The 24,776-nt window shown below is 38.8% G+C and overlaps 1 protein-coding gene across 1 annotated transcript in view; it reads right to left on the bottom strand.

Moving 5' to 3' along the window:
• Positions 1-10,421: 10,421 nt before the first annotated feature.
• Positions 10,422-24,776, bottom strand: part of LOC139740316 (macrophage mannose receptor 1-like) — a 37,829-nt gene continuing 23,474 nt past the window's right edge. The window contains exons 26-42 of the mRNA XM_071650910.1: positions 24,137-24,294; positions 23,897-23,943; positions 23,259-23,429; positions 22,355-22,399; positions 21,525-21,709; positions 21,023-21,090; positions 20,466-20,560; positions 19,592-19,855; positions 18,980-19,131; positions 18,075-18,174; positions 17,477-17,724; positions 15,065-15,233; positions 14,082-14,333; positions 12,857-13,030; positions 12,328-12,402; positions 11,512-11,559; positions 10,422-10,627 (exon numbers count right to left, since the gene is read on the bottom strand). Coding sequence (XP_071507011.1) covers positions 10,422-10,627; positions 11,512-11,559; positions 12,328-12,402; positions 12,857-13,030; positions 14,082-14,333; positions 15,065-15,233; positions 17,477-17,724; positions 18,075-18,174; positions 18,980-19,131; positions 19,592-19,855; positions 20,466-20,560; positions 21,023-21,090; positions 21,525-21,709; positions 22,355-22,399; positions 23,259-23,429; positions 23,897-23,943; positions 24,137-24,294 — 2,457 coding nt within the window. The remainder of the gene's footprint in view (positions 10,628-11,511; positions 11,560-12,327; positions 12,403-12,856; positions 13,031-14,081; positions 14,334-15,064; positions 15,234-17,476; positions 17,725-18,074; positions 18,175-18,979; positions 19,132-19,591; positions 19,856-20,465; positions 20,561-21,022; positions 21,091-21,524; positions 21,710-22,354; positions 22,400-23,258; positions 23,430-23,896; positions 23,944-24,136; positions 24,295-24,776) is intronic.

The raw sequence follows: 24,776 nt of genomic DNA, 5'->3' as shown, positions 1-24,776 counted from the left end.
GGCATTAGGTTGAAAGGTGTGTAAAAGCGATCTAGTCTAGCTTTCGAAGCGCGGTTAGTGATGCTGGGGTTGTTTCTCTGCCAGGAGTACTCCTGGTCGAGGGGATGTAATCTACGCCAGACATCACAAAAGTGGTTGCTCTCTAGGACGTGTTTAAGAGAGTCAGATATTTTGCGTCTGTGCTCTTGTGATGTACAGAAACGGTCTAATAAAGGATTTGGAGTGCTGTTAAAATCTCCTCCAATTATAATTACACCGTCTTCATGTTGTGTTAGGTCAACGGAGAGACGGCGGATAGCTTCCAATGCAAATTTGTCGTCTTGAGGTATCAATACATTGTATAAATGATAAAGAGTATCGTTAGACTCGGCTTTAACATACAAGATGTGGTCTTCAAAGACACATACAGAGTCTACAACATTAACAGTGTGTTTTAGAAGGGTCGCTACTCCTGAGCCTCGAGTACGACTGGGAGTGCATACCGGGGTGTACAATGGCCATACATTCCAGCAGGGGGAGTTTTGAGGTAAATCGTTGATTTCTTGAAGAAATACGATGTCAGGATTACAGGCAATGCTTTCAATGTATGAGTTTATGGAAGCATTCTTCAGTGGTGAAGAGCAGCCCCCAGAGTTTAGGGTGAGCAATGACAGCGTCATAAGGTAACGCAGAAAAGCATGTAGGGCTCTATCCATAGCTAATGTGTTTACATACAGTCGTCTAGTTTGTTGATTAATTTACTTATTCGCTGCTGTGTGCTCTTTTTAAAGAGCGGACTGTTCCTGAGTGGTCTTAGTTGGCGAACAAGTCCAGGGATGTTTGGGGTGAACTTCCTGGCTATTTCGAGGGGTTTTTTGCGGGACTTAACCACTTTCAGGAAGTGAATGAGTTGTTTGTCAGAGAGGGGCCCTTGGCCCAATCAACGGATTCGTCATCGGATGTCTGTGCATCTTCCCACATAGTTGCATCGGTGATGCTGCTATCCTGAACAGAGACAGGGGAGGAAGGGATTGGGGAGGGTGGGTTTGACATTAGTGTGGGAGTAGATGGACTTGGGGTCACGGGGGTGGGAAGTGTTGGTGTCGCCCGCCCGGGGGTAGGGGGGGCCGAGGAGGCGGGGTTGGAGGATTTTGTGGGGGTGGGAGTGGGGTTTGAACTTGTGGGAGAGGAGGCTTTTTTCATGAGTTTGCGTGGAGGGGTTCGAGATTCAAGTACAGTAAGCTGGGATGTTTCCACAGCTGAATTTGGTGGGTCTTGTTTCCTTTTAGATACGACGTCAGAAAACAGCCTAACCGGTCTAGGGGGTGAGCCCCAGACTGATGAACACGAGGGGGCGTCACGGTGAGGGGATTTGTTACTGTCATCAGGGGGCGGGGCAGTGTCGTTTAGTTGGCGGGTAGGGGAGTTTTCTTTTTGGGGGTGTGGCGATTCAGTAGGGGTGGGGTCATGGTTGGCATTTGATGGGCCAGCACCGTGGGTAGGGGTTTTGGGAGGGGCAGTGGTGGGGTCGGGGTGCTGGTTTACTGATTTTTTTTTGGGATGTTTGGGGTCCGATTTCCCTTTCCCGATGGGGTCTTGATTTGCGACTTTCTTGCACGCCCGGCTCACGTGACCAAGCTCGCCGCATTCAAAGCACCTTACAGAGTCAGTAGACACGAAGACACGGTAGGTCCCCCCATTGTAGCTTACGTTCAGATGGTCAGGTGGTGTTACATTGGGCAGAATCATGACTTGGACTTGGCGTCTAAAAGACATGATGTGGGAGAAGTTTTTGTCTTTGAAGCCAAGGGGGATGGGTCTGATTGGGGACACCACTTTGCAAAAGGTTGAGATATGCTTTGACAGAACATGATTTGGGATTTCTGGGTACACATTAGAGAGTGTAAGCTTGGTTGTGGGCAGTGCCAAGGGGTTAATCTGTATGAACATGTTTTGGTATGTCAACCCGCTGTTGACTGCTTCCAGAACAGCTTGTCGTGATTTCAGGTAAACAGCAATGCGCTGATTGCTTATTCGTGATGCAGAGATAATAGATTCGGCAGAGGTAGTCAATGAGAGAGCTTTCACATACTCATGAATTGAAACATCTGGCATGGCAGCGAAATAGATTCCATTGTCCCTGCTCACGGAGCTGAAGGGCTCCGCTCGCGTAGCGGGAGCATTGGAGGCAGCTGGTACGGGCTGCGAGGTACTAGTCCCCGGCTGGTCCCGGGGGGCCTGTGCAGCCTCGCTGGCCATAATGGCCGCGTACACAAGTCAAGGAATACTAGATGAAAAACCCTTTTATATACAACAAATACACATATATTTTGTGGGTGGACTTGGTCTAGGTACTGCTACGAAACCGTCTCTCACATATATGAGAGTTGTAATCAGGTGACCAAGTGGTCAGCGCGTGAAATTTTGAACTTACAGGAGCTCGTGAAAGGGGCGTCCTTCTCCAAGAAGAAGAAGAAGAAGAAGAAGAAGAAGAAGGACTTGTAGCGGTTTCCAATATCTCTGTATTTTTTTACTGTCTGGCTGCCGTCAATTATGCTGTCTGACAACCCAGCATTCTGTCAACATCCACGCGACACCTTCTTTGTGCGCCGGCACACGACAGGTGCGCACTACATTCTTCGCCTTTGTTATCGAGCCGAGGTACGCGTATTTCACATTCCAACAGTAGTCGGATTTTCATAAACACACCTCTTGTTTTGCTGTCACGGAAACAACCTACCAATTAGTGGCGAGCTGTACACTTTCACCAGCCAATTACCACTCTCAAAGCTCCTGTCCGTGACACGTTTTCTCTGATCGCGCTGTTTCATTTTCCACGCTTCCTCACTTTACGATTAGCTTTCATCCCGAGAGCACGTTCTAATCGTTGAAGTCACTCACGTCCGCATACTGTACTTCCCACGTCTTCTCGCGCTGACGATACCTCGCGCCGTGGACGGTCATTTCATACGGATTATACTCCATCATACGGAATATCACACTTCCTCGGATTTTACACTTCGCGGCATTCGCTGCTTTTCACATCGCGGCTCGCCCTTTCTTCAGGCTGCACTCCAACCTGGGGATCTTTACATCGCTACATTCAACGCGATCGGCGCCTCGTAAACATCGCTGCATTCAACGCGATTCGCGTCCCGTCACATCGCTGCTTCGGTCCTGCTAGCGAGCTGTCTGTGGTGTGCAGACTCTGCCACAACCAGGGACCGCGCAGTTCTTCTATCCAGCGCTCCAGCGGTGGATCGACTCTACCCTCGCTTGTGCTAGCCGCGGCACTCGGAGGATACTCCACGCTGCCGCTGGATATTTTGTACATATTTATATGGGACACTGTCGTCTTCGGACACCCAAAGTGCATTCGGAGTTAGTCCATATTATTTAATATCATTTCGGGAAGTGCAATACCCATTTCAAGGACACTGTTCACCTCTACTGGTGCCCTGGTGCTTTCTACAGACAGACCATACCCTACTGTCATACGGTCGGCTGCCATTCCTGCTGGTGGTACTTTACTTCAGCCCTGTCGTCCCGTTAGCCACTCGGTGAGTAATTGTTAGGTATTACATCATAGGCCCGTACCATAATACCTACAGACTCTTGTATTTGAACTTAGAAATTCTACTAAACCCTAATCAAACAATGCCAATGCAATGGTCAAAAATACCTGTACTAACAGTAGAATCTAGATGTTCTCACTCTTATACTTGTCATTCATTTGTCTGTACATGAATTTTGTAATGAGGCAAGGCAAATCTGAATAGAAATTGAATAGAGCGTGCACAAAGGTAAATTTCAGGTGTTTTGGCGTGCGGGAATCTAAATCATGAGAATTCTCACTGCACTACGCTCAAAATGCGTGCACGGGACTAAGTATCACATGTTCTACCTCTCGAGTATGAGTCGTACGCTTCATGCAGAACGTTGCATTTACCTTTGAAGTTGAAATAGTAATTATTTTCCACTAATGTCATTGCACTTACATTTGAAAGAAGTTATCCTTCCCTTTCTGTCACAAGTGCCGAGTGGGAGTGTCAAGTATCCTCCAGAGGGGGAAAAAAAAAAAATGTCCTGAAAATTCTCACACCCCGTCCCTGGGTTACACGCAGCTGCCTTGTCGTCTGCTAGTATGCCGATAGTACGATCGCAATATTTTTGACTTCTTTTCTAATGTCCGCCAGCCAACCCCCCCCCCCCCCCCTCCATCCTCCCAATGTAAGCTAACCACCCTAACCACTAGACCAGAACCAATTACTGTATTGCTTACAGCTCTGAGAGCCACAATGGCAGCAGTTTTATACTCAAGGGTTGTAGGACTACTCCAGTTTTATGGAACAATTTCACATCTTACTCTGCTAACTACTTTGCCTTCACTTGTCACTGTAACTTTGTCATCTCGAGGGCTCCGTTTTATCAAAAGATGTACAGTTCAGTAGTCGATAATAAATTTCCTTATCACACAGGCTGCTCTATGAATAGACTTACCATATAAATCAACTATATAATCAATTACAACTCTTCATAAAACAGGGATGAGACAGGAGGCTTCCGGACAAACATTCTATAGATTCGATCTATACCTAACAGGGGCGGATCCAGGAATTTAGTAAAAGGGGGGGGGGGGGGGGCGTAACTAATATTTCTGGTGCCACTTCCAGGTTTCATTTCATTTTTTTCTTTTTATTTCTTTTGTTTTCAATGATAAATAAAGGGGGAGTGCGCCTCTTGCGCCCCTTCTGGATCCGCCACTGCCTAAGATACTTAGGATCTTAGATAATGTTTTAGAATTTAAAATATATGTGACAGGGATGAGGAATGAGAGCAAAATTCATTACGAATTTCAGTGAACGATGATGATGACTATAGTGCAGCTTCACATGAAAATGTATGATTTTGGTCCTCAAGGAAGCAGAACAAAAAAAATAAAGCATAGGCCTACATACATCCTTCACAGGTGCAGCTCAGTGTTAAGCAAAACAAACAAACAAACACACACAACAACAACAACAACAACAAAACAAAACAAACCAAAAGCAAAACAGAACAGAACAAACAAACAAACAAACAAACAAGTATTGAAATGGAATTGTATTGCTTTATGTTCAATAGCACAATCAGGGTATGCAATTGCATGACAGGGAAATATGGGAAAAAAAACTCTGTGAAAATGCATTTTTTGCTGTTTGTTACAGCTGAGTATACAATTTTCCATTTCCTGTAAAAAAAGGGTCACAATTTTACACTAAAATGGGCATAAATTAGCATTTTAATTAGGGGGTGTCAAATTACATTGAAATGAATAATATTTTGGAAAAAATATCTAAAAAAGGAGTTTTTTTTTTCTGAAATTGCTTTTATATATTCCTGATAAATGACTCTTTTATTCCTCACAAGCACATAACCATGGCATATTACAAAATATGAATTTGTGTCATATTTTCACTACTCAAAATGGATGCTCAGTTTTGTAGGCATTACTTTGAATTCATATAAAACTACTTTCATATATTTCATATTGATATTTCATTTTTGCCAAAGAGTGAAGAGATGAAACTTTCAGGAATAGATAACAGGCATATGTTGGCCACTATTTCGAAGTTTTATGAAATTAGGGCTGATATGTTGGAAGATATGATATTTTTCATCAAAAATTCATCTTTACTCAAGTGTTTGCATAATTGAATGTTAGGGTCTATTCTCACATGTATACACATTGATGGAGTAATTAATATGAGATATATGTTAACTTGAGCTGATATCAAAGATGTGACACTCAAATGATGATATACATGTATTAAGCCAAAATACTATGTTTTTGCTTATGATATATTTAAAAAATGAAAAAGCATTGAAATGAGAACACTAAACACTCAGCATATGAACTTAAGATGCAGTAGAAAGTAAGCGTGGATCAGTTTTATTCTTCCTCAGCAATTTGTAAATATATAATGATATAAGTTCTCATTGCTTAAACTTGCAATCATCTATCTTTTGAATATATGAAACTTATGCAATAAAACATTTGGGAATGTGAGCAAGAATAAATAAATCCTATAAGATATAATTATTACACACTCTTCTTAGAATATTAACTGTCCGAGTCCACACGTCTTACTGGAATTTGCATCTATGCAAGTGCATTACAACAATATAATCACAAAAGGGAATGAAGTATGATATATATATATAGTTTCAGTAAAGTTACGGAGTAGCTATCATGATGTTTTGTTAACATTTAGTAGAGATTGTCTATGTTCTCTGAACTGAAAAAGGAACAAAAAAAGAACCAAAATATGTTTCAACTACATCATGTCCATCTAGACAAGAGTCATCAAATGATGACATAAGTATAAATAAACAATGATGTTGATTAGTAAATATGTAATATGACGTCATCGTGCATCAGTGCAGTCTAACAATGTTTCAGTAACTGGCTCATAAGATGGGTATAGAGTCACTTATTTGTAGCTGTCATAAATCTTGAAAGGTTTTATTTCAAGGAGCGTACATAAGCTAATGGACTTCATACGACCTAATGTCATATTCTTGTCAATCCTTTTACATGTATTAGGGCACAGCCCTGAAAATTGTAGTAGTAGTAGTTGTGTGTGTGTGTGTGTATGTGTGTGTGTGTGCGTGTGTATGTGTGTGTGTTCACGAATGTGATGAGTATATTTGTGTCCCCTTTTGCGTCATTCCTCTGATGGGTACACTACAACACATACCAACTTATTCGTTGTAAATGTTTTCACGTAACCCTACTATGACGGTGCACAATCTATGATGCCTGATGCCAATAAAAAAGGACACAGAAAAAAAGAGGGACCCTAATGCACCCATGAAGATGTTTATTTCCCCAATATATGTAGAGTGCACATAATATCAAGCCATGAAATGTAAACATCTGAATTCAAAGTCTAATGGTTGCTAAAGTCGGAACAGAAGTCAAATTGGAAGCCCATATTTTAAGGGGGAGTATTCTCTTGGCATCTCTTTCCGACTGAACGCGTGTCATTTTGAGTGCCAATTTGAATACATGGTATGTGAAACTGGCGTCACACATTGTCAAGACGTAGCCTACTATAGGTTTATTAGGAGAAGCATGCATCATGGTAGAGGCATACCAGTCGCCATAGCGACATTCCTAGTCCAGTTTGGTATAAATACATGTATTTATTTTCTGTTTTGATTTTGTTTGATTGTTTGATTGTTTGTTGGTTTGTTTGTTTGTTTGTTTGTTTTTTTGGGGGGAGGCATATTGAAAATAAAATGGATTACATCATTCTTTTATTTATGTTTATGGTGCTTTTATATATCATATATTGTTAACAAACTTCGCATTTAATATTACTGAAATCAATATTCTGCACTCTTTTGGACATATTTCTGTTCTTTTTCTCTCGTTTATTCTATGCAAACTGAATTGATAACAATTATTTATATTCTATTGATGCAATATTGAATTGTACTTGTTTTGTTTGAGCTTGTATGTTATCTTGATTATGTAATTTTACATTTTCATATTTTGTATGTAATACTGTATATGTATATATATTTTTATTTTTGTAAAATCATTTGTAATTCAGCCTAAGGCTGCGATGAATGATTTGAGGAAATAAATATACCATTAATAAGAATGATAACATTATATGAAATACTTTGTGCATTGTTGTTATTTTTGTTTTACCCATCCTTTCCTTTCTTTTTGCAAAGTACATGCACTGCAGTCTTATTCAGGTTCTTCATCAACACAAGGGTAGCCTACTCTGTAATAAGACAATTTGTTGAAAGAAAGTAAACATAGATCTACAAATGAGAGTATAATATATTAAACTGCAAACCCTGACCTGCAATTGCTTCTTGATCATTCTTTACATTAGCTGATTGTAGTAAACTATGTAAATTGAACAATAGCTCACTAAAACCAAATGTGTGATGATCAGAAAAAAAGCTGTTTCAAACGAAAATACAACCAGAGTACATATAAACTGAATTATACTCTGAAAAGACCAGGAAGACCCCAATGCTATGTCTGTGCTATACATTGGCTGCCAAATCAATTTTCAAGCAATCGCATTAATAAATTTCACTTATATTTCTGTTTCTTGTGCTTCGAAATCATAATGTCTTTTTTTTTTTCCTTACAAAATTTGAAGGGGAATTCACCCCAAACAGCTTCAGTGCAGGCATTCATGAATATTATTAGATTCATATCAAAGAAGTCTCTGGAAAATCAGACTATTGGTTAAAAAACTATAAAGTTTGGATAAATCAATGTGTTGTCATTGCAAAAAAAAAAAAAGCTACAATTTGTGACATCAATTATACAAAAATATAAAGAAAATGTGGAAAAAAATATCAAAACTTCAATTTCCAACATCATCATTCCCTGGACTTGTTATTGGGGCAAGTAAAGGGTAATACCATCTCCTTAAATTCTGAAGAGGTATGTCAAATGCTCATTCATAGTACTAGATAAATGAAAATACAATGTATGCTGAATTCTTTACGCTGTCTTAGGATTCTCCAATTTAACTCACACTTCACTAATGTGTTTACTAAATCCATATGCACATTGTATATGCATATATATTTGGGTAAATTCTTCTTCAGTAGAAAATGCAAATTATTCAAGTTATAGTCACAGAAAAGTTCCTATGTCTAGTAAAGTGAATTCATGATAAATTATACTTCCCTTTCACATGTGTGAATAACATTCTGCATATTTGCATACTAAACAAAAGCACATGATATAAATGTGGGCAGAGTGACCAATCACCACTAATCACCAAGTGCGCTTTTGTTGACCTCTAACACTGCTTTACATTTATCAGAATCTACTTGTTTATTCTTTGTATTCACATGATTTTGAGGGGGAAAATGCTGATAATAAAAGTACAATATGTATATTCTCTTTGAATGTGTATCTTTTGCGTATATGTGCTCAATTGCTGCTTTGATTATCTCTAGTTACAATGTACATGCAAGTTTATATATATATAAATATATATATATATATATATATATATATATATATATATATATACTTGGGGGGTGGGGGTGAGGGGTCCAACAAGACTTAGAGGTAAATAAATATATTTGTCCCCATGAACTCATTGAAGACACAATTCAAACAGGGATATGTCAAATTCAACATTTATTCAATTTATCAAAATATTACATATTCAAATTGACCTCAATATCAATAAATGTATTCTGATATGCATACATGATTAAGATTTACATAAAGCAATATACTGTTCTTATCAAAAACATGGAAAATATATATTACAATGTAATTCTGATTGCAGCAAATATCATACACAGGATACATTTAAAATTAGCTGGTCTAATGTGCGAAATGGACATGAGATTTTAGCCACATTTTTTTCCACATTCAAGCAGTTCTTTATAAAATATGTACTTCTTTACAAAGAACACAACACAATGACATACCAAGTATATCCAGATTTAGATTATTTCTAGTTCCTGCTCTTTGCATAGCAACTTTGTTTTTTCAAGAGATAGAGCCTTTGATAAAACACCATTACCATACTAGTAAAAGTATGTAAAATTCAGTAAATGGGAATGACTGGGAGAAAATGCTGCAAAAGTAGGATTATAGGTATTACCCATCTCCCATACATCAATATTGGCAGGCGTTGACAAAAATGGGAACAAAAGTTCCATGAAGCTTCTTCTTTTCTTAGAAACAGAAATGTTCTTATTAAAGTTGGCAACTATGCATTAACAGATGCCTAATCCCAAGTGCTTGCTGTAATTCATAGATGCCCAATAGTTCTAGAAAGTATGCAAGCAAAAAGATGACTTTAATTATTACTTTGAAAAATACACCCTAAAGAAATACACAGTAGACTTTCAAGTTTACAGAGCATGGACACACACAACATACAAAAAATATCACAGAGGATACTATGTCTTCATTTACACAACGAAAAAAGAAAAAGAAGAAAAAAAAGCCTGGTCATAGCTGTTACACTACACAGTGGTCGACGTGCAGCAAATGTCAGTAGCTATGCAGGGCTCACATATATCTTGCCAATCATGTGCATTGCAGATATATTAAATCTAATGTGGCAAATAAAAATTTGTTAACACAATATCTTCTGTTTGCATTTACTTGTCCTTTTTGTGAATACTTGCGCAAGCAAGATTGCATTTTCAGGTTCAGCATTTGCGCTTGACAAGAGTTGATAAATAAAAAACACATACTTGTACCACAAGGCACTTCTTGCAAGCATTGCCTGCTATTTTTGGAACAAAAAGCTTGCATGCTTGCCGTTTTCATAGATAAAAAGTCTCCAGATATACTGGATCGACCTGTAGCAATTCCTTCAACATGGACTGCACATGAACAGTATTTCTGTTCACCATTCTCAATTCTATATAATTACAGTTTTCGAGAATCAGGCATTTGTTTCGAATGCAGACAACTTTGTGCCATTTTTCTCATCGTAGACCACGTTCTCAAAACCGGTGCTGCCAGGAATTGTTGTGGGTAATTTTGGCGTGGACTTCTTGGAGGAATGAATGAAGAAAGCAATAAGGCCTGTCAGACACACGATGATGACAACTGAGATGACAATACCCACTATGGCTCCAGTCGATACACCTGAGGGGCAAAAATGAAAGAAAAATAACGATACCAGATTTAGAAAACAATTGCTTAATTAAGTCTCCCTGAATACTGAATGAATGCCAATAACACAGGACAAGACTCCAAGTATGCAAAAAAAAAAAAAAAGATGATAAAACCAGCTGATGAAAAGCGACCTTTCAAACACCTTCAAAAATGGGGATATATTTTTTTGTATGTTCTGATATGAGGTTTCTTGATCTGGGGGTTACATGCATAATGCAGAAATAAGATTACGAAACAAACAGATGTAACCATGTGCAGTAAAATGAGCTACACCTTGCATAGAAATTAATTTGTAATGAATTGAGTCGTGTTGCTGCAATCAGCATTTATTTGACAGCATGTTCTTTTTCTTATACACGTCAGTTGTATTACATGTATTCAGAATCTAATTTTTTGACAGTGAACAAGACCAACAACAACAACAACACTATACAACAATTTTGATCTTGCTGAATATACCTACAAATACATGACATAAAGTTTATGAGATTTGTGCCAGGCCGCTCTATTTAAAGGTCTTTATGGAAGTTATTCATTCAATTGTGCTTATTTCCCTGCATTCTTGAAATTGGCCTAATCTCTCCCATCCTCTCCCCCTTCCCAAAGAAAGAGGGGAAAAATAGGAAAAAAGGCAATGATGGTGCAAGCTGGGGCGAGTCACATGAAAACATACAAACATGATAAGTGGAATGATTGCATCTCAGCCTGCGCAATATGTTCAAGGCTCAAAAAATAGCATGCCATAACTTCTTAATGTCTGTTGACTCTTGATTTTCAACCTCTTTAGCCCCAACCCTCCCCCTCGCAAAGGCAAACAATGCTGTGCCAGTAAGTGCTTGGGATAGTAAACTCACCATTGCTGCTGATTGGCGCGGAGGAGGGACCTGCTTTAGTGGCAGGACCTGCAGCAATAAAACACAATGAAAAGCAAACAAGGTGAAAGTACAGACTGGTTCCTCTACACAGATGACTGCCTATAAATGTTTAGAAAAAAAAAAGATCTCATAACAACTGATTAAAGTCTACTACACTTCCTCGTGCATGGCACCACTGCTGCTATAGAACATTTTTGTCTATAGTAAAAACAGACGTAATCTGCAGTCAGTCACAGTATGGTACAAACATATAAATTCTAATTGATATAAATATTAAAGTTGTAATTTTAAGTATAACATAAGACTCTCCATTATCAGCTACTGTACTATAAATGTGAGAGAGAGTCATTAGAAGAAGGTTCTGCATTGCATTCTGTTTTGAAGCATAATGCAAGGTACAAGTGTGTACCAGGTACAACATGCCTCTGACACATTGCAAGAAAGGATTAAAAAGAAAGAAGTGAATGAATCAACAATGGAAATTTAATGTACAGAAGATGCAGGTTATGATAGTCATAGGTGACATTTTTCCATAAAAATCAGAAGTCATTACATATGCCAATTGTGCTTTTGCCTGTGATGAAATTCAAATTATGTGTACTTCAAGTAGATATGCCAAACATTGCTTCCTGTTAACAAATAAATCCATCAAAGCAAATTAAAACCATGCTGCGTCACTCTCATCAGAGTTAAATTTGATGACAGTATGCTGTTTATTAAGTCATACTCACTCAGTAATGCATACCGTACCCGAGTGATGTAAACTATTGAGAGGTTGGCGTTTTCTTGACTTACCTTGGGCCTTAGTTGTTTGACCTCCAGGACCTTGCGTCTTTGGTGGTGGAAAAGTTGGTTGACCTGACAGAGGTGCTGATGAGGCAATTTATGGAGGGTATAGAAATCGATAGTTGGGTAAAGGTGAAATGTACAGGCACTGACTAGCATGTTATATCCATGCAAATAGCTCTGGTAAGAAAAAAAAATGATAGTGCAGGAAAGAGAAATTAAATAATCTAAAGGATAGATAAATGGAATACGTAGTGCTGAATAGATGCTAATTATGTTGCTGGCGCCCATATCTACTAGCACTGACATATACTATTTATCACACTTGGTGAAATCATTTACATTTCAGCCTCAGGCTGCAAAGAATGATTCTCATCAAATGCATAGCTCTAGATACCATGAATCAATAATATCAATAATCTTGAGATGGACGAGACAAAATTACAGGAATGTGCAGATGGAGCACTCATTCTTTGCTCACCAAACTCTTATAGTGAAGAAGAGAAGACTGTTATGCTTGTCAGTATTCAGGACTTACTCTTTGGTGTCTTGCACACATAGCCTTGTATTGAGAGACAATCAAGGTCATTCCAGCGTCCTGTCTCAAGGTACATCTCAGCGCAGTCCTCGTCACCGAGGAAATTAGAGTTGGGTTCGCCGGGATTCCAGTTGGTGTAGTCCACTGGAGTGTTGTCCGTCCAGGCAAAGGACGCTGCATGCATTTGGGGGAACAGAGAGAGAAGAATGGAGATAAAATTGTATCACATTATTTGTCCGTCCAGGCAAAGGACGCTGCATGCATTTGGGGGAACAGAGAGAGAGAGAATGGAGATAAAATTGTATCACATTATAGGTTTTCAGTTAAAGGATTGTATTCTGCTGGATATATGATATGTGAGATGAAGGCTGAAGTGCTATTTGAGCTGCTGTGACACAGATTTCTTTGAGGCCACTTGGCTTAGTTAATATCATGCAATTCATAATAATATTCCAGTTAAATCATATATTGGTCAGTCCCTCTTCTTATTTCCCCAAAAGGATTTAAAACAGTAGAAATAGAACATTATTGTTTGCTCTGTATTTCACTTCATCTTTGAATAATATCTAATTATACAAATAGTTTTTCTCTTTCACAAATTAAATGCACCTATATCGTTATCAATTTTAGCACAACTTAAAGTACAAGTTGACCTTAATATACATGTGGATTGAGTGAATGCAGCAATTTTAGTAGAACACATCAGTGAAAGTTTGGGGAAAATCGGACAATCTGTTCAAAAGCTACAAATCTTCACAGTATCTGCGCAGTCACTGCTAGATTAGAAGACTACTACAGTGTATGATGTCATATGTGTAGAACTATATGAAGAAAACATAAATAGAATTTAAAAAAATTTAAATTTTTGTAAAAAAGTGCACATTTTCTTGACTCGTCACTGACGTATGTTAAGGATAATATTATTCTTCCTGCCTTCTGAAAGAGGCAAATCAAGTGTTCTTTCATTATGTGAGAAAAGTGAAAATATGTTGATTTTTCCTCATATTTTCTTTAAATCGTCGCACACATGTGACATCACATCTGTAGTAGTCTTCTCATCCAGCAGTGACTGAGCAGAAACTTAAAAAATTCATAACTTTTGAACGGATTGTCCTCTTTTCCTCACACTCTCACTGATATGTTCCACCAAAATTGCTGCATTCACTCAATCCACATGTCCATGAAGGTAGACTTTTCCTTCAAAAATCTTTAAGCTCTGACTTACATGAAGGAGTGGCTTCAAAGCCAATCCAGACGTCACTAATCTCTTGCTTGATGTGTGACCTGATCCATTCGTTCTCTTGCTTGGTGTGGATGCTGGCCAAATTGCCGCCAGCCTGCTTGCAAGTGTATTCTGCTGTGGGCCATGAGACCCTTTCAGCGATGTCCTCAGAAAACAAGTAGCAGTTCATGCCATAGGACGACCATCCGTCTGGGCAGGAGCCGGGAACATCCGGATGCTCCGTTGGGGTGGCCACTAGGGGTGGTAGTTATGATAGGAAGATAGATGTTTAAAGATTGGCAGCTACCATCAGGAAGAACTTTCCCTTTCTTACAAAGCTCTCAAAGCATTGTCCTACAGCATCTGACAATGAAATATGTGAGTATTTGTCATTTTCATTCACTCTTTAACATGATGATAAGTTTCTTTGAACCATTCTTGTATTCGCATTAATGATGATCAAAACGAAAAAAGATAATCAACACATTTGCATCGAGAGGGAAGCAATGGGCAGAACTGCGACTCCAAGAAAGAACTCAAAGAATGAAAGTAAAAGGTGTCAACCATACTTGGGGACTTTCTCTGAAGAATCCTGAGCACCCTACACTATATCATAGTTCTCCCGCAGTTTGCATCATGAATTTAGTTTCATGTGAAGAATAAACATTTTTCTTCCCGATTTTATGTAAAAAATACAAATTTACTAAAAATTAGTGCATAGGTTATTGACAAATTTGGGAGGCCATGATATTGTCTCATATAATATGCATATCCTATTGCAACTGACATTACATATCACAGTGTGAAAATTGAGAAACTTAAAAATGCCATAACTTTCTTTTTTTTTCCTATGTTGAATATGAATGAAACCTTAACTAATCTGTACATTTGGTTTTGCATTTTTTTTAAAAATCAAAACCAATTTAACCATGGCGTGGGATTGCACATTAAGATGGTCACTTTCATTATAGATTGCAATAACTCACCAAGACTGTACTTGCAGAGGGCACCAAGCTGGTCTGAGCAGGAGTGGTCATCCCAACCGTCCAGGCCCAGGGCAGTGCATCCCTCCCCGCCTTCCTGGCTCGGTTCACCCTGACCCCAGTTGGTGTACCAAACAGGGTGGCTATCAACCCACTTGTACTGGCCGCTCACCTGTGGGGGAAAAGGGAAAAATTATATCTTATTCACATATACACTTCAGTGCAACCAGTGGAAGAAATTAAGTTCTTACTCCCTGTTGTAAGAAGAATGGCTGGTAGATACATGCAAGCATATCATGTATTGGACATGAGGACATCTGTACTGATTTAAAAGGCAATTTAATCTTTACAATATCTACTTCTGTCCACGTTTACACTTATACTACCTGGTAGTTTTTGATGAAGGTGAGTGGGAAGAAATGCAACTCTCCGTGTAATGTCACTGAGTGTGACTAAATCAGCGAAAATCTTAAATTACTTTATTCTACTGTGAAAAAAAAAGATCAGTGCAACAAACAGAACTGTTAGTACAGGAGTTAAGAAGATGATATATCAAAGTTTGCCATAGACCAGCAAAGACTGTGCACTTTGACATATTTTTGTCTGTGTGACTATCCCATTGCAAGTAAAAAATTGATCATATTTGAAAGGCATCTCATCTCTCTGCTTGCATGACTATTTCTTCAGTGTCCTTCTCTGATGTCATAGTGCATTAACAGGTGGAAAGATCCAAAGGTAACCTATAAGATTCAAACAGGCTGGAACAGGTAGATATGATATATGTTACCCCACCAGTTACGAGCAAAAGATCCATAGAGGAATGTATAACAAATAATTGTGTCAAATGCACATTACAAATTATCAGACAAAGTGTCCATGTATCCCCCTCACAATTTATGACATGCAATCGACTGTTCCACTGGAGTCATAAAGTATGTGAAGTGTTTGCTTTATTGACATTTCAGGAAACAGCTTGGGAAGTATGTGTCCATCATGTTTACAGCCATACACAAGAAAGGCAAGCCAAAAAACAAGCTTGATATAAACATGACATCATAGATACTGGATCGAGTAGTGATATGAAGTTCACCAGAAAGTTTGCAAGGAACACTACACGTGTAAAACGTGATGTGATAAAGGTCAAATCCTTAATGAAAGCAGCCCATGAAATTTGAGGTGTTCTTTGATATCTGCTCTTTTTACTCTCTTGCAAACATCTAGATATGAAAAACAATGTATGACACACACACAAAAAAGCTCACCTCGATCAGTAGTTAAAATATTTATCCTTGATTCGTACACAATACGATCGATGAATGGTCTCAGAACTTACACTTGTTTAAGAGTCTAAAGTTTTCAGGGCAATATGCAGTTTCTAATGAACTTATTCCAAAGTGATTTAAGGTGTATCCTTAAGGAGCACAGTGCAATAAAAAAATATCACAATCTGGACGAACTAGGTTGATAATATGTTGGTCCTTTCTGGTAAATATTCATTCCTTTGTACTTCATACTTTGCATGTTCTTCACCCTCACACAAGCATGTCCATGTTGGCAGATGAACACTTAAAGGGATGGTATAGTTTTGATTTAGATGGGGATTCAGGTTTTAACTTTTTGCAAGACAAATAGAAACCAATAATATGAAATATTAAACAGTATGTGATTCTAAGAGGAATTACAAGTTTATTTGATGAAAATCAGTTTTAAAATGGCTGAGTCATCCAGGAACAAGGGTGTCCCAATAAAAGGTGGGTCCCACCTATAATTAGGACCACTTTGTTTTACTTTGTTTGAATTCATCATGTATGCACAGTGGAAAATCAGGGCAGATTGTGGGTTTTCCATACAGGGAAAACCCGCAAGTGCATACATATGAACACATGGGAATACACAGTCTACATTCAGTCAACCATATACATCTGTCACATTTGTGAGGAAACTGGCAAAATTTTTAGAATTAAAAGGGTCGTATAGTTTTGGTTGAGACCTAATTTCAGGTTTCTAACATTCTTTGGTGAGATGATGGGAAAGTGTGGGACCCACACTTTATTATGATCGCTTTGTTTTACTTTGTTGTTGGATGTTTCAGTCATTCCAACCCGATTTTCATCACATAAACTTTGAATTCCTCTTAAAATGGTATGCTCTGTACTATTTCATAAGTGTTTTCTTGGTATCTCGCAAAAACTTAAAAGCTCAATTCTCATCCTTACCAATACTGTGCCATCCCTTTAAAAGTGGGCCAATAGATAGCTATTGTACATGCATGCACAACAGCTACTGAAGCATGCAAGTCACATGAAAATACACAGTATGATAACAGAGGATCCTCTTTCATGCATACTATTGAAAGGGGGTCATAATCTGACCTCTTCTCTCTCAGGTCAACACTAGCTGGCAGCAGCCACCCACCTTGTCATCCAGAAGACCAATCCAGAGCATAGCATCACCGTTGTAGTGGACCAGGGTATCTGTGTAGGCCCCCTCGTAGACGTCCACGATGCTGGCCAGAGTGACGTCGGAGCCCTCGTTGCGGCATGCCTGGATGGCATCGGAGAAGGCCATCGTCCTGGAAACAACCTTGAAGCAGCTGTCTCCGTACTGGGTGAAGCCGCTGCGGCAGGAGTTGGGATCATCAGGAGGAACTGGTGCAGAGGGGTCTGTTGAGACATGAATAAAAAGGGATTGTTTTTCTTCAGCAAAAGTCAATAAACACAGTGGTATGTACAGACGAGGAAATATGAGAAATACACGGTACAAATACAAAGGGCTAAAGATGACTTCCATTTTATTTTCTGACCTTCTACACTACAGTTCCAGACAATCTATGGTCTACACCTCTAGGCCTTTCAATGTCTGCTGACAAGTGCAGCTGTATTAAGCTATAACACAACAATGGTAGAAGTTTCATAAAAACTGGACATAATAACGGACAGTTAGGGCAATATTGAATGATACAATTTTGAAATATTAATTCCCCAGATAGGGCAATCATCAGAGCAAGACTCACCCAGTGACATCTGACAGATGAAGGCGTTGTAGTCGTTACACGTCTGGTCGTTCCACCTGCCGACTCTCTCCATGTTCTCCACCATCTCAACACAGTCTTCCTGCAGGGACACAGACAAAATGCAATGTGGATTTTCCAGGAATGCACAGAATGATATGGAGTTCAACATTACTCATTAAGTTCAACATTACTCATGTAACCTTTTTACTTTGAGAATTGAAACAGGTTATTTTAATGATACATCGCATCAAAACATAGGTACCTGAGTCACTAAAATTTGAGGTTTGGGATGGATGCAGGGGTGACAGAAAGACTGTCATGCTAATGGAGTCAGATGCAGTGATGGCTATTCTCATATTTGCAGAGAATACATGTTTTTTGTATAATTTAAAACAAATTCTACTGGTACTTATTAGAGTATGGTTTTGTTTACCCAGTGTCGTCTCCTTAGTGGTACAACTGCTCTTCCATATCATCATCATGTGGGGGCGCTGTGGCATAGTGGATAAGACTCCCGACTCCTAATTGGAGGACCCTAGTTCAATTCACGTCCAGTGCTAACATCCTTGGACAAGATGTTTTTACCCACCATGTCCTTCTCGACCCAGGTGTATAAATGGGTACCAGGCAACGCTAGGGTAACAATAATGGCAGGGCCCTCTGGTAGAGCAGTGGCAACCATGGAGAGGTTACCCTGGATAAATAAGACCTTATTATTATCATTATCTAGCCATCAACTGTTACCCTTCCATTGGCAGGTACTAATTTTTGAACAGGGACAAAATGAGTGGAAGCTTCATGTTGATCGTTGTGTGCAACAAGTAGGAATCAAACTTCTGATTTCCTGTCTATGAGATTATGGCCCTATCTACCAAATGCAGGTGTTCCCAGATGAAATGACTTACATCTCCTGTATGCTCATTGGGTTCGTCAATATTCCAGTTCGTGTAGTCCACTGATGAGCCGTCTGTCCATCTGAAGAGGCCATTATTAAGAGAATCGCTGAGTCCGATGTAGATCTGGTAGTCAATGCCCTTCATCTTCGTCACAAAGAAGGCTGATTTTTGGGATCAATGAGATATCAAAAGGTTGAAATCATCTTTTCAAGCACTTGATTAGAATGATTCATCAGCCAAAATGCACAATTAGATTAGCTGTACGAAAATATGATAAAAGGAGGTGCAAATATGAAAATACAAACAATGACATCGAGGGTACTTTCGCTGAGGATCTGCCCTGATTTTCCACTATGCATAAATGCTGAATAGCTTCCAATGAGCAGTTTGAAAATAATAGATATTCTACTATCATTCTACTTACAAATAAAAAAAATCATTCATATAAGGAATTCTCTTCTCCCCTTGGACTGCATATTTGTAACAGAAAATTAGAAATTGTTCTCATATGTAGTCTAGTTTCAACACTGTGTGACAGGAAAAGAGAGTTGTGTCAACTTGAACCTGAGACATACATGATAACATCAAAAGTTGTTACTTGGACAACAGATGTGAGCTTACACTGCAGAGCCTGGCTGTGAATGGTTGCAAGGTCCCCACTGTATGTGTTCCTGCACGTGTCCCTGGCATTGTACCAAGTGTCACGGTCGGCCGAGTTGGAGCCGATGATCTTGTAGCAGGAGTTGTCGAAGCGCATGGTGCCGTAGGGGCAGTTGCCGACGGGGGGTTCCGTCGGGGCCGGAGTCTTGGGCACGGTGGAGGTGACTGCCTTTTTGCAGACGAAGGTCAGCTTGTCTCCACAGTTCAGATCATTCCAGGAGCCATCTGGAATGCAAAACGAGAGGTGATACAGCAAGGGAAGATGAATGCAGAAGTCAGACTCAAAATGGTGAATTCTTCTAATAAGTCGAGGTCAACAAGTATTCTTCATTTAAATTGAGACTTGGGCAACATGAAGATATCTGATCTCATTAAAATGAGACTTGCATAAGATTGGCTGCTTGGATTACACCTTAATTACATTTTCTTTGCCTTACTTGCAATAATCAACTTGTTTTGAAAAAGAGCATGGTAAAAATGCAATTGAAAAAAATTAGGGTTAACATTCTACAAGAAGGAGCCATTTCATATGAAAAGATTACATTCTATTGTCATTAACTGCAGCAACCTAATCAACAATAATCTCAAACGAAATAGAAACTACTCACAAGCACAATTATATGAAGTTTTAAATGTCTTCAATAATAGTACTCTTCAAAATAGCTCAAACTAATAACTGAAAGAAACAAAGATTCAAGTGAACTCTTGGTGAGGCAGACATGCAGATTCCAGTGATCATGAGTCATGACCTGAACACCAAAAGGGCATGAAAATAGATAAAGGGTAATTACTGCCTTTTGCTTCTCATCATCTCAGCTTCTAGCACCCTCCTCACCTTGGTAAAACTCTGCACATTCCTCTTCACCGTTGGCATCATTGGGTTCATTGCTATTCCAGGATTGGAAGTCCAGTGGAGAGTTGTCTGACCACCTGATGAAAATAAGTTTCACAAAAAATTGAACATTTGAAATTGAGAAGTTAAATGAAGGTTGCAGGTACATTTACATGAACATCTGAAATGAAATATCAACAGATCATCCAACCATTTATTACATCCACCAAGGAGGTTATGTTTTTGCTGGCGTTGGCTTGTTTGTCTGTCTGTTTGCAAATAACTCAACAAGTTACACAAGGCACTGATGAAAAAATTTTGTTAGTGTTCCAGAGCGCCGTCTGCATCCAGGTAGGCCCTACTGTTGTTTAATTTTCTATTTTTTCATTTTTGAAGGATTCTTTACCATTGGTTTTTCTCAAACAGATATTCAACTCCTCTTGTTCTTTCCAACTGCAAAGTGAAATATATTGTGGGGGGAGGAGGAGATTATTATGATTAGTGATTTCTTGGAGAAACAGTAACACAAAGACAGCAGTCCTTGTTGTGGTTAGACTTACTGGTAATATCCACTGCCACTGTACTCCCTGAGGCCAATCCAGTCATTGCTCTCTGGGTAACGGGTGAGCTGCGAGAGTGGAGAAGGGAGTGAGAACACCATTCTAAAATCACTTCCATGCACATTTCATTCAATAAAGTGAATATTTCCAAGTCAAGTCTCTATTTTCCATTCAAATAAATGTGCATACACATCCATCCTAAAAGATATCTTGTCTTATGTAACAAGTGATGTGCCAGCATGTGTTGTATGGGTTATATAATTTTCAAATGCCACACAAGTATGTGTTTGATTTGACTGAATTTTCAGACAAAATGACGCTGCATCCTGAAAAAAGAAGAAGAAAGAATTCCAGCAATGAAATACTGGCATTGGTTACCAGGCAAGTACTCATTTGTTTACTCTTTTCTTTTTCTTTTTTTTTTAAAGTGTGTATCTGTCATGCTGACGTGGTATTTCTCCCCAGTTTCATTTTTTTCTCTCTCTTAATATCTCTGACTCACCATCTGGACAAGGAAGTTGTTCTCTGGAGTGGAGTGGATAGAGACCAGGTACCCGCCCCTTTCCATGCAGTAATCGTTGGCCGAGGACCAGTCCATCCGGCCAGTGGTTCCACTCAGGCCTCCGCTGAAGAAGTAACAGTTGTCCTGGAACAGGACCCAGTCTGGAGCGGTTGGGCACTGCGGCCCTGTGAATGGGAGCAAATCATTCTTCGTCGTCAGACATCTTCCAATAATGCATCTTGGCCACGATTGAGGGGCACAAACAAAATTCATTTCAAAAAGCTCCTGTTTACCTCTGGGAGCAGTGATTTGAAAAATTAATGTTCAAGATGTCACATTTGATGTATATGTGTAGGTTTGTTGTATCACAAAACATCCTACCATATGAAATGCTTGCAATAAAGCCTAAAATATAACGAGATAGCACCATTTTTCTCATTAACTGTAGACGGTTTACTCTGGAAACATCTTTATTATAACTGTTGTTCATATTTTTTATATTTAAAAATACATAACATCAGTTATACTGGTTCAAATTTTTACATTGCTTGTATCTATCCCTAACTCACATTTCAGAACAATTTTGAAGCACTAATGCTGGGTTTTTGTTTCATCTGCAAATGGTAAATAATGCCTTTAATCTCAAGAGTGTCAGGAGAGATGGCTGACTGCACTCTTCTGGGTCATGATACAAAATTTGCATTCACATGAGCTCCTAATTTAAACATTGCAAAAGATTTTGCATCCTAATGTTCTCTCATGTAAAAATTATAATATTATCCATTCCTCTCATTGGTGTCTGAGAAATGTTCATTGTCAATTTTACTTACATGGTGTAACAGTCGACGGTGGCAGTGTACTTCTTGGCTTGACGCCTGTGACAACAAAACAACAAACAAACACACAAATTACATGTTGTTGCAACGTTGCTTCTTGCAAGGCAAATTTTATGGTAGATCACAGATGGTTTACAATGCTGCAACACACAACTCATGGTAAACCATCAGAGGTTTGAATAAAGCAAATTAAATCCCTCATGAAGAAGAGCATGACTGTCATACAATGCTGAAAATTCCCTGCAAAAATAACATGTTCATCGAATGGAGAAGATGATCAGACACAGTTTATAAGGCTGGCTATGGAACAACTAAGTTATCCTTTATGTCATTTATATGAAATGTATGCATGTGCTTATGAATGGAACATTAACAAGTGATTAACAGGCCTTTTCTAGTTTATAATAACAACAACAAACAACCAATTACTGCAAAAGTGGCAATTTTCACACATTTCACGCAACAAGAAACCAGCTCAAAATTAAACGAACACAAAATATTTTGCTTGTGGTGTGTAACACTAATTAAGGCAAAATTTCGTTGTGTACACAACCAGAGAAAACTATTCACCTTGTGTGAGTATTTACCTACTGTCTGTTATAGGCTTCATGAGACTGTCTGATGAAGCCTACATCCACGGGTGAAAACTCATGCAAGGTGAATAGTTTTCTCTGGTTGTGTACAAACAAACTTTTTGCCTTAATTAGAGAATTACCAATCAGATGAACCTCTTCCAAGGTGTGTAACACTATTTTATGAATTGAACATTTATCCTGCCTTACTGAGCTCAAAGAATTGCTCTTGCAAAAATTCCAACTTTTACAGCCTTTTATGACGGGCAGTCTGGATAGTTTGTTACAAATGGGGGTAAAAAGGTTTGATCTGTCTTATTATGCACCTTTGGCCAGTTTGCAGATCCAGTTGCGCATCTTTGTGCACTGCAAGTCATTCCATCCGCGATGTGAGCCAAAGACTTCGGTGCAGTCCTCTCCCGTGTTGCCATCGTTGTTGGGTTCTCCATTATTCCAGTTAGTATAGTCTACTGCTGTCTGGTCACTCCACTCAAAACCTATGTAAAACAACACAGTATGGATAAGCACAGAGCTCAGAGTGAGCAAAGACATAGAATTCAACGAGAAGGTCTCATATCTATGCTAATACAGTTGCTTAGTTCACAATTCTGCAATGGCATGAAATTCAAATCTAGTTTCTTAAATAATGATGGTATGTCAGATTAAACAGAATAATTGCTTATTGCAAAGATTGCATGGTCAAACACTTGATCAAGTAACAAATGTTATATAGAAATTGGTCACCCACCCATATCCTTACTACCCAGTTTCTTTCTTTTTTTCCAGTAGCAGCTTATGATATTACAATTTTTTGAATGCTGTAAAAGTGAGCCAGTCAGAACTCAATCTGAATCCACCTGCTTGTGTACTGGAAAAGTAAATGATACTGGAAAGAAAGAAATGTCACTCTCTCACTTATACACATAAATTCTCAAAACAGAATATTTTTGGCCTAGAAACTTACCACTCTCCACAGATCTGTCATGTAGACCAACCCAGTAGCCATCATCCCTAGAAAAAAAAAAGAACATTTGTGTGTTTAAGTTTCATGATAGTTAGAATAAGACAGAAAAAAGGGTGAAGTGATTGTATTACTCTGTTTCTATAAATAGACTTCACTCATCATGTATCACAAATTCAAAATCATATTTGTGATATGTAGTTGTACGAATCCCTGCTACTGCAACAAATCAAGCAGACTCACGGCATAGGAAGAAGGGCCTTGATGTAGTTTTCTTCATCGGCGGTGTGGAAGCTGGCAAGATCACCTCCGTCAACTACGCAGAGGTTGCGAGCCGATTGCCATGTGCGCTTGCTCTTCTCCGGATCCACATCGACGGCAGGGTCCACTCCGGTCTCGATCTAATCATAGCAACAGCAGCATCACGGGAGTTACATAGTGATAGTTTCCATGAGAATGGTCAATCTCCATGAGGAAACAAAACTAGCTACATCTACTTGTAAAATTGATGGGTAGAAGTGCTTATGTTTCAGTGGAATAATCACTCCTGGAAGGAGTGGTTCAAACACTCCACTTCCTTAGCAGCAGTCAAATGAGAAAGGCTTCCTCAATGATGATCAAATTACCATTGTATGTATTAATATCTGTATCTATATCTAGCTACCTCCTGTGTGAGATTCACCTGTCTATCTATCCATCTATCCATCCATATATCATCCATCTATCTATCTATCTATCTATCTATCTATCTATCTATCTATCTATCTATCTATCTATCTATCTATCTATCTATCTATCTATCTATCTATCTATCTATCTATCTATCTATCTATCTATCTATCTAATGGTATAGATGCAGAGGTGTAAAAAGAAAATCTTGACA

This window comes from Diadema antillarum, unplaced genomic scaffold, assembly GCF_040938485.1.
Source record: "Diadema antillarum isolate AM-2024a unplaced genomic scaffold, OU_Dant_1.0 seq00000847_RagTag, whole genome shotgun sequence".
NCBI classification, from domain to species: Eukaryota; Metazoa; Echinodermata; class Echinoidea; order Diadematoida; family Diadematidae; genus Diadema; species Diadema antillarum.
This window is presented reverse-complemented; position numbering and strand designations above follow the sequence as displayed.